This window comes from Acyrthosiphon pisum, chromosome A3 (assembly GCF_005508785.2).
Source record: "Acyrthosiphon pisum isolate AL4f chromosome A3, pea_aphid_22Mar2018_4r6ur, whole genome shotgun sequence".
Taxonomy (NCBI): domain Eukaryota; kingdom Metazoa; phylum Arthropoda; class Insecta; order Hemiptera; family Aphididae; genus Acyrthosiphon; species Acyrthosiphon pisum.
Genome location: NC_042496.1, coordinates 6,963,433 through 6,978,111, shown reverse-complemented (window position 1 = coordinate 6,978,111; position 14,679 = coordinate 6,963,433). Strand labels below are relative to the sequence as shown.

Sequence of the window (14,679 nt, the reverse complement as noted above, 5' to 3'; positions counted from 1 at the left end):
GAGCTGTTTACGGACATTGTAAGTTTTCAATTTTTTTAGTTTTTTTTTTCTATAAATATCAATAAAGTTTTATCTGTTGGGCCAAAAAGTGTATAAATTTAATACAAAGCTCCTGATATATTGTTACAATATCAGTTGAAAAATATTAAAAATACATAGGCACAATTTTTTTTTATAAGCATTTAAAGATCAAATTTTGACAAAATTTATCAAATTTTAATTTGAAAAATTATTTTGTAGTTAAAAATTTATAAAATGTTCAATTTTTGTATCTAAGAATTGAAAATTTAAAACAAGATTCCACGTAAGTTATTAATTCTGTTACCAAAAAATCTAAAAAATACATTTACCCAGTTTATTTTTATAGTCATTTTAAGTACAAATTTGGACGAAATTACATATTAAAAACCTAGGATAACTATTTTAATTATTTTGTTGTGATTGTATAATATTATTCGTGCGGGTACTTGAAACTTCTAAAGTATACTATTATATATCTATGATAGTACCACGGTTTTTTGTTGATGTATATCGCGTTATAAGTACCTAATAGATATTATGATATGATTAATTTGGAATTTATTATATGTACCTATTATAGATCAATTTTTTTAAAATACTATAGACTATAATATAATATTATGTCTTATACCTAGACTGACATACCGTCTCCGCTCAGAATCGTTTTTCTTATACAATGATATTATATCATTGAATTCAAATTTAATACCATCCATTATACAGTGACCCACTTGTAACCTACTGTACAGCAGAGCGAAATCCACTTACCCACCTTTTTGTTGGATTTAATTTAGGGGTAATTAAGTTTGTTGTTTGTATGTAAATTTGATTTCTTTATATTTAAGTATATAAAAACCATTGTTTTTAATGTTTATATCATTAGAATGGTTTTATATAAATTATTTTCTTCAGCTATAGAAATCATAGTCGACTGAGCATTTCCTCAACCGTATTATAAATGTTAATTTTAAAACACATTGAATAAGATTTTATTTAAATTTTTTTTATGTCATTAATACAATTGTATAGTATAACACAATTATATTGAAAAATTAATTTCCTGTGACAAATGATTAAATTAAATTAGATATTGAGTGGCATACAGATTTATCAATGTTTGTCTTCGATATTTCTGTGTAAGTAAGTACATCGAAAAAATCTGTATATCATGGTGTCTATAAAGCTAATAATTAGCTTTTATTGCGATAAAGTAAAAGCTCGTTTTATTATTTTTGGTGTTACATCTAACAATAATACCTCGATTTCCATGAGTTATACTCACGAAAACTTTATTCGAAAAACCTTAACAATATTTTCTCAATTCTTTATAGATAATAAAAACAAATTGTGTAACCGGCATCCGGGCATACCGCTAACCGCATACAACGTTACTATACACATTGGTTTTTTTCTTTAATTAAAACGTTGTACATTCCAAATTCTCTGGTAGGTGCACAAAGCTATCGATATAAAAATGCGTAACGTGTCTTTAAAGTGTTATTGTTATGGTAAAAATGAAATTGAACCTAAAACCATTTTGTTAGATAAATCGGGGGTATAAGCTATTACAATATTGGTTTCGAGCAAATAGGAGTTATTGATTTTACGATGGTATTTTTTTTTCGTGCCAAATACGTTTCAAGATAGTAAATGCGTTCCAAATATTTCAAATGGCACATATTGCAAGTGATTGGAAATTGGATGCAGTAAAATGTACTCGAAGCGTGTCAAAATTTCGGAATTTCCAGTGTGCCTGAAATATTTAATACACCCTCCTTTTAGAAATAAATAATCAATCTATACCAACAACGACTATCACTTGATGAATTTATTACAAAATGTCTACATAATATATTTTAACCAACAAATCCACTTTCGGGTAATGCAAGAGAAAAAATCAAAATGAACACTTATACTTGTATGTACAATACGGTTGTATCGTGAAAAGCCCACCATGCCTACAAACTATAAAAGTTTCGACATTTAAGTAAACATACGATTCAAAGAAGAATACAATACTTTATGTCCTTATAATAGATAGTCATTACTTATTGTAAACACTGATAAATATAATATTATAATATGACGTAAGGATCGTTTTTAGATTTGATATGTCAACAGCTCGTGTACGCTGACCTCTATTCTATGTGCAAAGCACTCTCCACAAGTAAAGTGCGTCTGGGCGTGTTGCTATATAATATATTATATACGTATGGCAATTACTTATGTACTTTTTATATACATATATACACCACAATAATAATAATAATACGCTACTCGAAATTTCAAAGGATTTCTACGTCCTTCCCTCGGTTTTCACTTAATATGAATGTAGGTACTCAAAGTTCATATTTAAAATATTCTCTTCTTACATTATAATATGTATATAATTGTCTATTTATTATTTATAAATAAGGCGATTATTCTAACGCAAAACATATTTTATCACCCATGTCAATTATTTTTTCTAACGTTCGAAGTAAGAAGTCTTTCTTCACATCTATGGTTCAAATTTGTATAGACGAGATAGTGAGATACAATAATAAACTATTGATTCAACACATATAAAGTTAATTATATGCTTATACTTTTTGCATCAAAAGAAACTTACATAAGCAACATCCCGAAGAACGAAAACATTTTGAGTTATCGATTTTGATAATAAATTAGTTTTGTTTTATAACACTATAATAGTACTGACGTATCTATTTTTAATTTTTAATTTTCTAAATTGAATATACCTATTATAGTTGCTCAAAAATAGAGTTAAATAAATAGATACAGTATAATATAATATATAATATAATATTATTAACTGGTTAATAACTAAATATTAAGTAATAATCTGTGCGTAGTTTAACACTTTACTTATTACCTACGAAGTTTTATTATTTCCTGTTCTTTCAATTATTAACTAAACTAAAATTGTCATTTTATCTTACAAAGGTTTTAATTTTTTTTATTGCAGTGTACAGACAAGGTGAAATCGGGTCAAGTTGGTACGCCGTATTGGGTGGAAGTTTAGAAGCAAGACTTACGCACACCACTCAAACTTCATCAACTAATACCGACAAGGTTAGTCTGAAACAAAAATCGTTATTGAAATTGTTTAAAAAAATATATAATATTAAACTAATTAGAAATGTATTGAGGAAATTTTAATATTTATATAAACAAGACTTTATGAATGCCATAAGTGACTTAGTTAATATTATATTTGTATAATATTTACTTCCGAGTAAGAATAATTTTCGGGGAGCGATCTAACAGTATAGTATTTATGTATACAATATGGTAAATGCATATTAAATATTCGAATGATTTGGAGAGATTTCTTTACTCTAATGAAACTGTAAACGATCAAATTTTAAATTTCTTGTGTGGTGAAAGGCGCTGACTAAATTCAATTAAACAGTATGTTTATATTGTAGGTATATATATATATATGCGATTATACTTTAGTGATAAAAAAAAATGTATTATACCTAAATATAATTGCAATAATAATATGAATGCGTCATATTTAATCGTTTTTCGTGTTCGTTAAACCCTGGTTTAATAATCCACAATTAGCGTCGACTTGTTGTTCACCATTTTAAGGTACGTTTTGGTGCTGTCTCAATTTTAGAACAATTTAAAGACGGAAAAATGTTTCATTGTTAGAATCTCACGCTCGCGCATTCACAGTTAGAACAAAACGTTCTCCCCTCAGTATATTCTATTTTTTTCAAAGCTGCCTTGCTGTCCTGTTTTTAGTCGATTTAGTATTTTTTATTAATTCCAGTTCCATCTCGTTTGTTTGCCAGTCCATTCTTTATATCCCAATATGGGAGTTGAGTATTTTTTGTTTCCATTTTTTTACCCATTCGTTTACAGAAGTCTTTGTAATAGTTTGGTATTTGAATGAAAGCTTTTTTTAAATTTTAGAGGCGATTGTAAAGGTTTTTTTCCATATAAAATATGGCTAGGGGTTGTTTACTTGTTTGTGCATACGACATGACGTTCAGACTATGATAAAAATCTCATCGTACGTATTTAGATTTTTCTGAGTTTTCTCGATGTCCTTTAATTTTAAATTTATAAATGTATTTATACATATATATTTATTTGTATTAATTCGCTTCTTCGTTTTGCAGATAAAATGTACATACCCGCGTGTTTCCATTGGCATGGGTTTTAGTCAGTCATTCTCATATTAGGTTGACATTTATTTTTCGCCTTCTCGGCATGAATGCGAGATTTAGTGTGATTTCGGTGTTTTCAAATATTTTGTTTTGAGCAGTGATACAAGGTCGTTGGTACCTATAGATAAATCACTTAATTTCTGATATTTCAGGTTGATCATTAATGTATATATTGATCAATTACGGGATTAATACATTCATGCGGACGAGCTTATTTTTCTTGTATTATCTAACGAATTTTTCTCCCTCGCGTGTTCGTTGTTGATACAATTTGATACACTATTAATCCGACCTGAGTGGATGGCATTGATACCATATACGTATAATAATCCCATTCAAAACCACAACAATATATATTGTTGTTAATTATAACTTATTATTATAGAACTATCACGGACATCGATGATAACGTGCGTTTCTCGTCGGTGTTGGGTAAAATAACTATCGCAAATCGATGAATAAGTTTATGAACATTACATCTATAATGGATTTATACTACTAATTATTAAATTACTAAATGAAATCGTCCGTGTTGGTATAATACTAGATAGTCATCTTAATACTTCCGTCCGTTGAATAAATAACTGTTAGTCATATTTCCAGCCAGCAGTTACGGCTTACAACTGATTGTTTTATGTACCTAACGACCACATGAAATTCTATATACTGTTTATATTACTAGGTCTCTGCTGAATATAAATATACTTTAAACGATGAAAACGAGAGCGCCTTGCCCTGGTCAGGTATGGCCGACTAATATTTACTATCATATAGATTAGACGACAGTTTATCGCAATAACACCCCTCACTTAAAACCGCTGCTGCAAACGCGATAATAATATTGCGCGAGCACGTCAGCATGATAGCGCCGTTATTTCGTTAATTATTACATCGGTTTTCGATTCGTAAAACCTATACACTTACTATGAAATGAACACTACTATTTCGTGGCAGGGAAGTTTCATGACCAGAAATGGACTACAGACAGTTAACTAAAGTAAACATATTTATGTATTTACTATATTCCAAGTAAATATTCATCTCACAAATGTAAAGTGTTAAATCTATATTATTTTTGCCTAAAACATATACTATAAGACCCAGTAAAATATATTATAATATCACTTTTTTTAATGCTTCCTTCAAGATATAATATCATTATATGTTAAATAAGGAAACAAATATAATTTTAAATTTTCACAAGTCTTTTCAAATGTCAGAAAAAATATCAAAACATACGACTAAATATATTACGATTACCTGGAAAAACTAAATACATTTTGTTATTCTTTATTCGAAAGTCACAATATTTAAAAATATACATTTTAAGTCTTAACACAATTTCAAAATGTATAGAACGTTTAAAAAATTTAAAACTACAATAATGGTTTTTTGGAACATTTTTATTTTGTTTCACAATTTTCGTAATAGCAGCCATTGAGTTATATAACATATAATGGAATATATTGTATATAGAATAAACTCTGTCTCACCTTATTTGTTCCCATACACACCGACCCACTTACTAGGTAATTATTTCCTCATCTCCTGACCTGATAAAAAAAAAATAAAACGTGAAAAACTATTTTAAACCTTAACGGAAATGTATTATTAATAGCTTTTAAAATGTTTATAACATATAAATAAACTTTATGAATTTGCCATCATCAATTTCTGCACAATTGTTGATGAATCAAAAAACATTATAAATTATAATAATACCGTAGATTCCTAATAAACTAATTATGTTTATAAAGTTATAAATTAAGTTTATTAAATATAAAAAATGTTTTAACGGTCATGAGCACGGTATAGATATATTATTATATTAGGTTCATATAATATACAATTATAACCATTTATAATATATATATATTATATGTGTTATACTCAAGCTGATAAATTATACCGTATATCTCGAACGTAGGACTATATACGTAGGTACTGCAGACGGTGATGGACATCTGCAAACTATAAATATATATAAATATTAGACACTCAATACTGTAGAATGTACGGCATTTGCCATCGTAACACAAGCGTCATCAAATCAATCCGGATGTCGAGTCCCTTGAATTTGTGTTAGGTGTATTTTGAGCCTTTGTATTTCCTATTATTTTCCGCACTAGTTCATTATATTTTCACAAATCGGATCGTTTTTTGTTTTTGTACGATTTAATTATAAAACCACCTTACATTATACATATAACCACCGTAATCTTGAAAGCCATAGCAAAGTCAACGGTGGCCGTCACCGGAGACACGCCACGTTTGAAATATCCATCTAACCAGTCGTGACGACCATTCTTACTAAAATCAATAGGCACTCGGCCGCTTTCTATTTTTCCAGCGCCCAGCGGTCATAAGATGAAATCTCAACTGTCCATCCAATTATATCATATCATACGATATATACGTATAGTTTAAAATGCCATTAGTGGTGGGAGGGGAGTAACATTTAAGAACACTTGACACGTAAATCCTTCATTGTAGTAGTACTTATGGTATCCACCATTCGTCATAATGAAATTATAGTTTATATCAAAAAATTAATTTGTGTATGACGTTTTCCAGTTTACTTTAGAGAATATATTTTATAATATTTGAACAGTTACATGATTATAACATTATTTATTTGAAAATTGTTCATTTTTCCGTGAAATATAAGTTTAAAAAAAAGTTAAGAGCCGTTACGATGAGGACACTTAAGTAACCAACTCCGAATTCCTTAAAATTTTTTCGAATGTTTGAAAGAATTCCATTTGTTGAGGTTTGTATTTTTATTATGTACCAATAATATTAAGGCCCAATTTCTTGCATATAAAGGCATAAAGCCATTGTCTATAGCCATGTACTTTTATTTCCTCTATCCTTAGGTCTAAAATTGTTTTCATTTCGGACGTTTGTGATAAACTAATTGTTGTCTTCAGAAAGTATTTCGTTGACTCAAGTGAGATACCCACAGTGGCGGATTCAAGGGATGGTGGGGGTGAAGGGGCGTTCCAAAATACCTGTTTACACCTGTAAAGTCTTGAAGAAGAATGACGTTGATGATGATTTAATAATAACAGCGTATCTTAAATAACTAATAACTAAAAAGTTTTAATATTCCGGTATTATAGGTACATTTTTATATAAGTTGTAATCTTTTTTATTTTACTTAAAACTAGACATGAAAATATAAAAGCTTGCATAATAGATTAGTAAATGTAAAATAACTTAAATACTTTATGAATGAATGCATTTGTATTTGTATTAAATACTTATTGTAAAGTGTATTAAAATAATTATAAATTACTTTTTCAATCGAGTATTTTAATATCTATTGGAAATACTTATAAAAAGTGTTTTTAACAAGTACCTATGAGGTATACCTATGTTACATACAATTTTACATATTCTCTGTCTACTTTTATAATTTATCATCATAGATTACATATATATTTATATAGGTATACTTTAATGATCAATAAAAATAGATCGAAAGGTTGGTACTTTTAATAGTTTATAATAATAATAATATGAAGTGAAAAATAAATATTATGTTACAATATCTTAATATATGACTTATATTAGTTTATCATAATAGCTTCTAATGTTTGGTTTACTGTTAATAACACATTATTACTTTGTCACCGAAAAAATATTAATTACAGGGTTAGTCCAATGCAAGTGGGAGTATAAGCATCATTAAAAGTTTTGACACTAATTTCTAACGGTAACCAGCAATTCGCTTTATATTTTCATCGACATAACGACTTCATCAGTTTTGATTACAATATGCTGTATATGTTCATTAAAATCGTTAAAACGTGCAATAAAACATAATGAAAATATATTAATTAATAAATTAATAATTATATAGGGCATTATTATACATATATACTATATAAGTATAGTTTTTAATTTCCTGCGTATTTTTAATGTCTAATTTAATTTAATTTTTACTGACTATTATTATTATTTATAAACAATGAAAATAAATGTTCTAGATTAATTTTTAGTAGGTATTCATCAAGTATATAAATTACATTTAAAAATAATGGATGTTAAACCTACAACAGCTTGTGTAAAACAGTTGAGTTTAATGTAAAATTATCATTATATTCCTTATTTTAACTAAATGTTAATTATTTTTACTGCCGTACCTACTATTTCAATTAAATTAATTTGCCATTATACAAATTTTAAATATTTAACAAACATCTATTAATTATTATGCTCCCACTTTGAAATCTTTATAGTTTTTAGTAAAAATGAATTTGCTTGCTGCAAGTTTTTATACTTTTTATTATTTGTAAAATTATAATCACACTACAAAACATTATTCCACTCAACACTGTATTTTTAAAAATAGTATATTTATTTTTTCAAGTTTTTACAATAAAAAAAACAAATCCACAGGCTTGTCCCAATCTGACACCGTTCAAGAAGACTAATTAACATGTAAGATTTAATCGGATTTTAATTTTAAATTAAAATTATAAATTAATCATACCACTCATCCACATTATTAAAGTTTGTGAATAATCAATATTGAAGAGAAACGAAATTTATTTTATGTCACTAACGCAAATCAAATTTTGATTGATATGTTAAAGTAAATTATACATAAAATAAAAATAGTTGTTTTATCACTTCGCTTGTATTGTCTAAATTCTAAACTTAATTGATTATAAATTTAATATAATATATTGTAATGCACCCATTGTTTATACGTATAAAATATAATTGTACATTTTTTAGTATTCGGTAATCTCGGAAACTACCTACTATCTGAAGCGATTGGCACCAAATGTTGAGCATATATTCCTTGTAACTCTGGTAGTGCTTATAGCTTCGTTTTTCGAACCATATAATATGTTGCCATTGGGTGGCTCACACAAGAATTTCGTTTTTGTTTATATATAGGGTGGCTTTTGGTTATACAAATAAAAGAGACTTTTATATTATACTCCATTTATATAAAAATGAGTATATTATGTTCGTAGCTTTTATGTTTAAATAGGTACCACACGATGAATGATGTTTACGAACATTTTAAAGATTATTTTTAGGGATATCAGGAAAATGTAGAGAGTAATTTTGACTACGTTCAAAAATAAACTAAGCGCTATACCAATCCACCACATGTGAATTGCCATCTCGGTCGAGTTAGTTCAGAAATCGACTATCGAGACACACCGACGCCGATTTTCCCGTGAATTGAGGTACACGATATAACCGAAATACACGTCCTATTATAGGGTCGTATTTTATATTTGTTTATCTTTTCCCAGGTGAAGTCGGGTTATGCAGCTAGTGCACTTGTATATTTTGTATTGATTATAACGGATTACATATTGTTATTATATTGTTAAATGTTATTCAAAAACGTATTACGCCGTTTTGAAATTAAATTAAATTTTTCAGTATTCGAATTAAAAATAAATAAAATACGCAGTCTTATGAATATTGATATTAAATTTGTTACTGCACTTTATTTAATAAAGAGGAACCAATAAATAACATACCTACCTTTATTAAAAATGTGAAAATATTTCTATTTTATTATCAAAAAATAAAAACTCGTTCTGATAACCATGTAACTGCTTCCAATACCAATATTAACATAATGCAATAAAGGTCACAGAATGACATTTAACGAAGTACTTTCCAGTAAGTAGTAAATACTATTCTTCTTGCTTTCATACTTTCAGGTGAAATTAATTTTTGAGTATTTCATAAAATCATTTCCATACAATACATATTCTTTTTTACGTTTTTAATGTTTTATCCTTTGATGAAAATGTCAACAATGTTCTTCGATATTTTATCGACGTAAAATATCGTGACGGCGTGGCGTCCCTGGTAAATAATATTAAAGCAGTGGCCAGTGACGCTGGGAAACTTACACATTTTGTAGCTTGATAAAAAATTTGGTGGGCTGTCCATCAGATATAGAGCCTTTGATATAGTTTAATTTACCGTATATTATTTCAACATGAAAGTGTAAGTGTGTGAAACTGTGGTCGTGGACCGTGTTCAATGATTGTTCACAACAAAGCGGTTAACTGTGAAACGAGGCCAAAATAATATTGTCATAACAAATTTTGATACTTGATCAACGTTTATGTCCTGTTTGTGCAATGTGCCAGTAGGTTAGATACGATTGTTTTGGTCAACACAATGGTTAATATGAAATACCGTAGAGCAAACCTTGTGGTTTACGCTAATAAATTAAATTCTAGAGTTTATACGGTTTGGAAAATATTTCCATTTTTTAATTATCTTTTAACGAAATAAAATAAAATAAGCCTAAAAGAAACAATGTTTATGTAGGTTTGTTGATTGTTATGACTGGATAGATTATGACAATGTTATCGAAATAATTGATTGTTTAATACATAGTATAAACTGCAGTTATTAAATGTATACATCAAAATTGATATAATGTAAATCGTTTTTATTGCGAGGCGAATTCTCAGTTCATATATTATAATATATGTTCGTACATCTTTACAAATAGGTACAATAATATTATGATATCGAGCATTTATTATTATGTAATAATTGTGTTTTTGTTATTTTGTGGCACTTAACGTTATTTTTATAAATGCATTTATACTTAAATTTAGTACTTGTGTATTTTAATTTTTAATTCATTTAGTGGGTACTTTTTAGCTTTGTGATTCAAAATATTAAATAAATATTCACAAAAAAAAAACAATTCCCTATAAATTGGATTCTTGTTTGTTCTGTTACAAAATGTGATTGTTAATACCAGTCCATTTTCAAACCAAAGTAATATCCTATTTGTAATGGGGCGGAGGAGACAAAATAGCGTATTAATTTATATTGTTTTTGTATCTGATTTATATACGGAAATAATTTCGATAGCGACTTTACCTATATTAAAAATATGCGTTTCCAGAATAAACACTGATGATGGATGATAATGTCAACACGTCCATAAAGTATATCTATTTTGAATAGAAATTATAATTTGTATAGCAGGGAAGTAGAGATAAGTATTTAAAAGTCAACAAAAATCCAATGAACACCCTTCCTTGTGAACCTAAGCTTAACGGCAGCGAATTAAACTGCGTAATATTACCCATACAAGTTATTAACGAGGGAATATTTTTATTATTAATAATATAGTTTTTATTTTATTGTTAATCATATTTTACACGACGTACATTTGTTAGATCGCATAAAATATTCTGCATTTAATGATCATTATTTATTGGACATATTATGCAATCAGTTCAGTTATTATTTTTTAATGTGTCCAAAATAATTGAATATTTACATGCAATGAGCAAGTAAAAAAAGAAATATATATATTTTATTAAAATTTTTGTTTATTTTTTATTTAATATTTTTTTATAATGCAACATACCCACTATACATTCGTATATTATTATGTATTGAAAAGTATTGTATTCACAACTTTTGTTTATTTTAGAAACGTTATTAAATCATTATACCATAAGAATTACCGAAGAAATAAATATCTTATTGAAGCAGTTCTCGTAGAAACATGATTTTAAACAATTTATTTTTGAATAATCGTTGAAGTGATGATATTTTTCTAATTTATCGTCTTATTTTTCTTCACCTACTATATATTATAATATATACTTCTTACCTTTATTAACAATTGGATTTCGGGTTTCATCCAAATCAGATATTATTTTATTTTTGTTCAGTTCATTTTAGTTTAACAATCATCTTTTGTTGTGTTTTAATAATATGTAGAATTACTTTTTGGGTTGAAACATGAGTGTATACAACTTTATTATTATTACACTGGTCACTGGTTCATGTTCGATATATCAATATTAATATAGGCCATAGGTCAACATATTATTATGGACTCTAGGGAGGTCTTGTGTTTATATAGGGTGAGAGTGCTAAAATTACTACAGTCCAAAGCCCTGAGAATGGCAAAATAACTTCCGCCCTGGGGCGCCAAAATCATAAATACGCCGTTGATTAAATTGAAATTGGAAACATGGGATTATTTCATATTTCAATACGAATGATTTTAATATTGTATTAATGGACAAGGGCTTAAATATCTAACTAAGTGAATTATTGTTTATACAATCATTTAAAAAGATGGTTACCATATGTTATGAAAATTCTCATTTGACTGAAATTATCATAATATTATATATTGTGTCGAGAAAAAAATCTACGCTTAATCAATACAATGTTTGCAGACTTTAAGGAATTCATATCCATAATTTTAAATTTACAAATGTCATTAAAATACAATTTTCATAAATGTTCATAAATTGAACATGTCAATAGTATGGGTAGGTATTTAAAAAATGTCTTTATCGCTATTTCATCAATGCTCGTACGTATAAGATATCCGACAGAATGTCGAGACTTTGGCCAAACACGTAAAAATGCTTTTCAGTCATGGTTAACAATACTTTACACAGTATGATGTCAAACACAATTTCAGTGCACTCAAGTCGGCAATTTTGACGTAATTTAATAATTTAATTTTAACAGCAAACTTTGTCATTGCACATGCCATAATACATGGTAGTGCGGTGCGCGTGTATAATATTAATTATAATATTAATTTATAGGACACTATGAATATTCATGTACCAAGCATTTTTAAATTACTGCTTTCATATTATATTATTATATGGGTTAATTTGTTTGTATTGAACACATAGAGACTGTATACAATTTAATTTTTTTCCCCATTTCGTTTTCACATTGTATACAATATGAGTAATATCATTATCAAAACACGCGGGTGAAATAGAAATTTTCATTTAAACTTTTAGACGTATCGTACAAACTTATTTTATAGGTCCATGGTTGAAACTTACTTCGATACAAAAAATAAATATATGAAATAAAACTCGACACGTCGCAGTGGTGTGCGTAAGCGCAATACTTAATAAGCAACTGAATGTTTTGAATTATTCCCGTTCTCCGCCTGTAATGTTGTCATTTCGGCACGTAAAATTGGTTTACTTACAACAATTTATGACAAGGCAGTCAAACAATTTATTATATGAACGTGGATATGTGGGTTTACTGGCGTGGGTACAGTATTTTCGTGTGTATTATGTTCACGCAATATACACTGGATCGGTCTCACTGGAAATAGCCGTAATAAAAATCGTACAATATTCCACTGACAACAGCTTGTCTAACTTTAGAATTGAGACTTACGAGCGTGAAATGAATGTATATTATCAGGTGTGATTAAGTATAACACATTTTATTTTGGCTTAAGTCATATTATTATATAATATTATGAGTATGTAGCTATGGAACTATCATACATGCATAATTGAATCATCAATGTTATAGAATGAACTGTAGCCTGTAGAGTGTAGGTACCTAATTAACACATTTAATTTAACTATTTTAACTCAAACATCAACCAATCCTCAAAAGTTGTATCTTCATAGTTTCCCGTTGCGGATAATTTTCCGTCACGCTATTGTATGTGTTATAGTATTTTCGGTTTGATTTAAATATTGCATTAACATATTTTCCATTAGTGCTTCTGCACTGGATAGTGCAATCATAATGCTTTACAAACAATTTGGTTACACTCCTATATCAAAGATTTAAAATATCACAACGAACGAATTGTAGTTTTAATTTACATAATCACGTCCGGCTGTGCTTCTGCAGTTGGTTAAATAATGTTTTTTTGAATAAAATATTTCAATTTTTTAAAAAAGTTATACAAGACCAAAAATATTATTAGGTTTTTAAATATTATGTAAACAGTGCATTCATTTATTAATGATAGAGGAAAAATTAGGTTATCTTTGGTTTTTTTGTCTTAAAGCTATATAGTGTCGAAGTATTTCAGTATTTGTTAGATATTATTACGGTATAAGCTTATTACTTAAGTACAAATAGGTACATTGTATTAAAAAAAAATATTTTATTAAATATAATTCAAAGACTGTGAAAATTAATTATTGTTTATTATTTATTATGAAAAGTTAGAGAACTTTATTCACATTTTACTCTCAAGGGCGGTAATTTATTACCCACATTGTTTTTTTAGTATTATATATATTTTTTTGAGAATTTTCATCAAGTTGTTATCTTGGCCTTGGGAAGTGGATTTCATGTGACACGTTCTTGCAAATATAATAAATAATAATGGTTTTGAGTACTTATTAATGACTTTTTTTTTAATATTATCAATATACAAACCTTATCACACCCAATGTGGTACTAAATACATCGGTAGGTTGAGAGGTTTAACTCACTAGTGTTAATTTGCGAAGAAATCTGAGTATCCAACACAATAAAGATTCGAATACAAAACCGTCATAATATGCCGATATAAGTGCTACAAATATACGATATTTTCATTTATGTTTTCGGCGAGACTGCATTCACATATCTTACTGAAAACTGACCGGGAAATTGGCTAGAATATAGTTATTAGTTATCACTGTGCAGATATAAAATACTTAATTTGTTT

At 27.8% G+C, this 14,679-nt stretch overlaps 1 protein-coding gene across 1 annotated transcript in view; it reads left to right on the top strand.

Moving 5' to 3' along the window:
• Positions 1 to 14,679, top strand: part of LOC100162065 (rap guanine nucleotide exchange factor 4) — a 262,441-nt gene that overhangs the window by 158,035 nt on the left and 89,727 nt on the right. Inside the window, exon 2 of the mRNA XM_001947514.5 lies at positions 2,990 to 3,096. Within this exon, the coding sequence (XP_001947549.3) occupies positions 2,990 to 3,096 (107 nt within the window). The remainder of the gene's footprint in view (positions 1 to 2,989; positions 3,097 to 14,679) is intronic.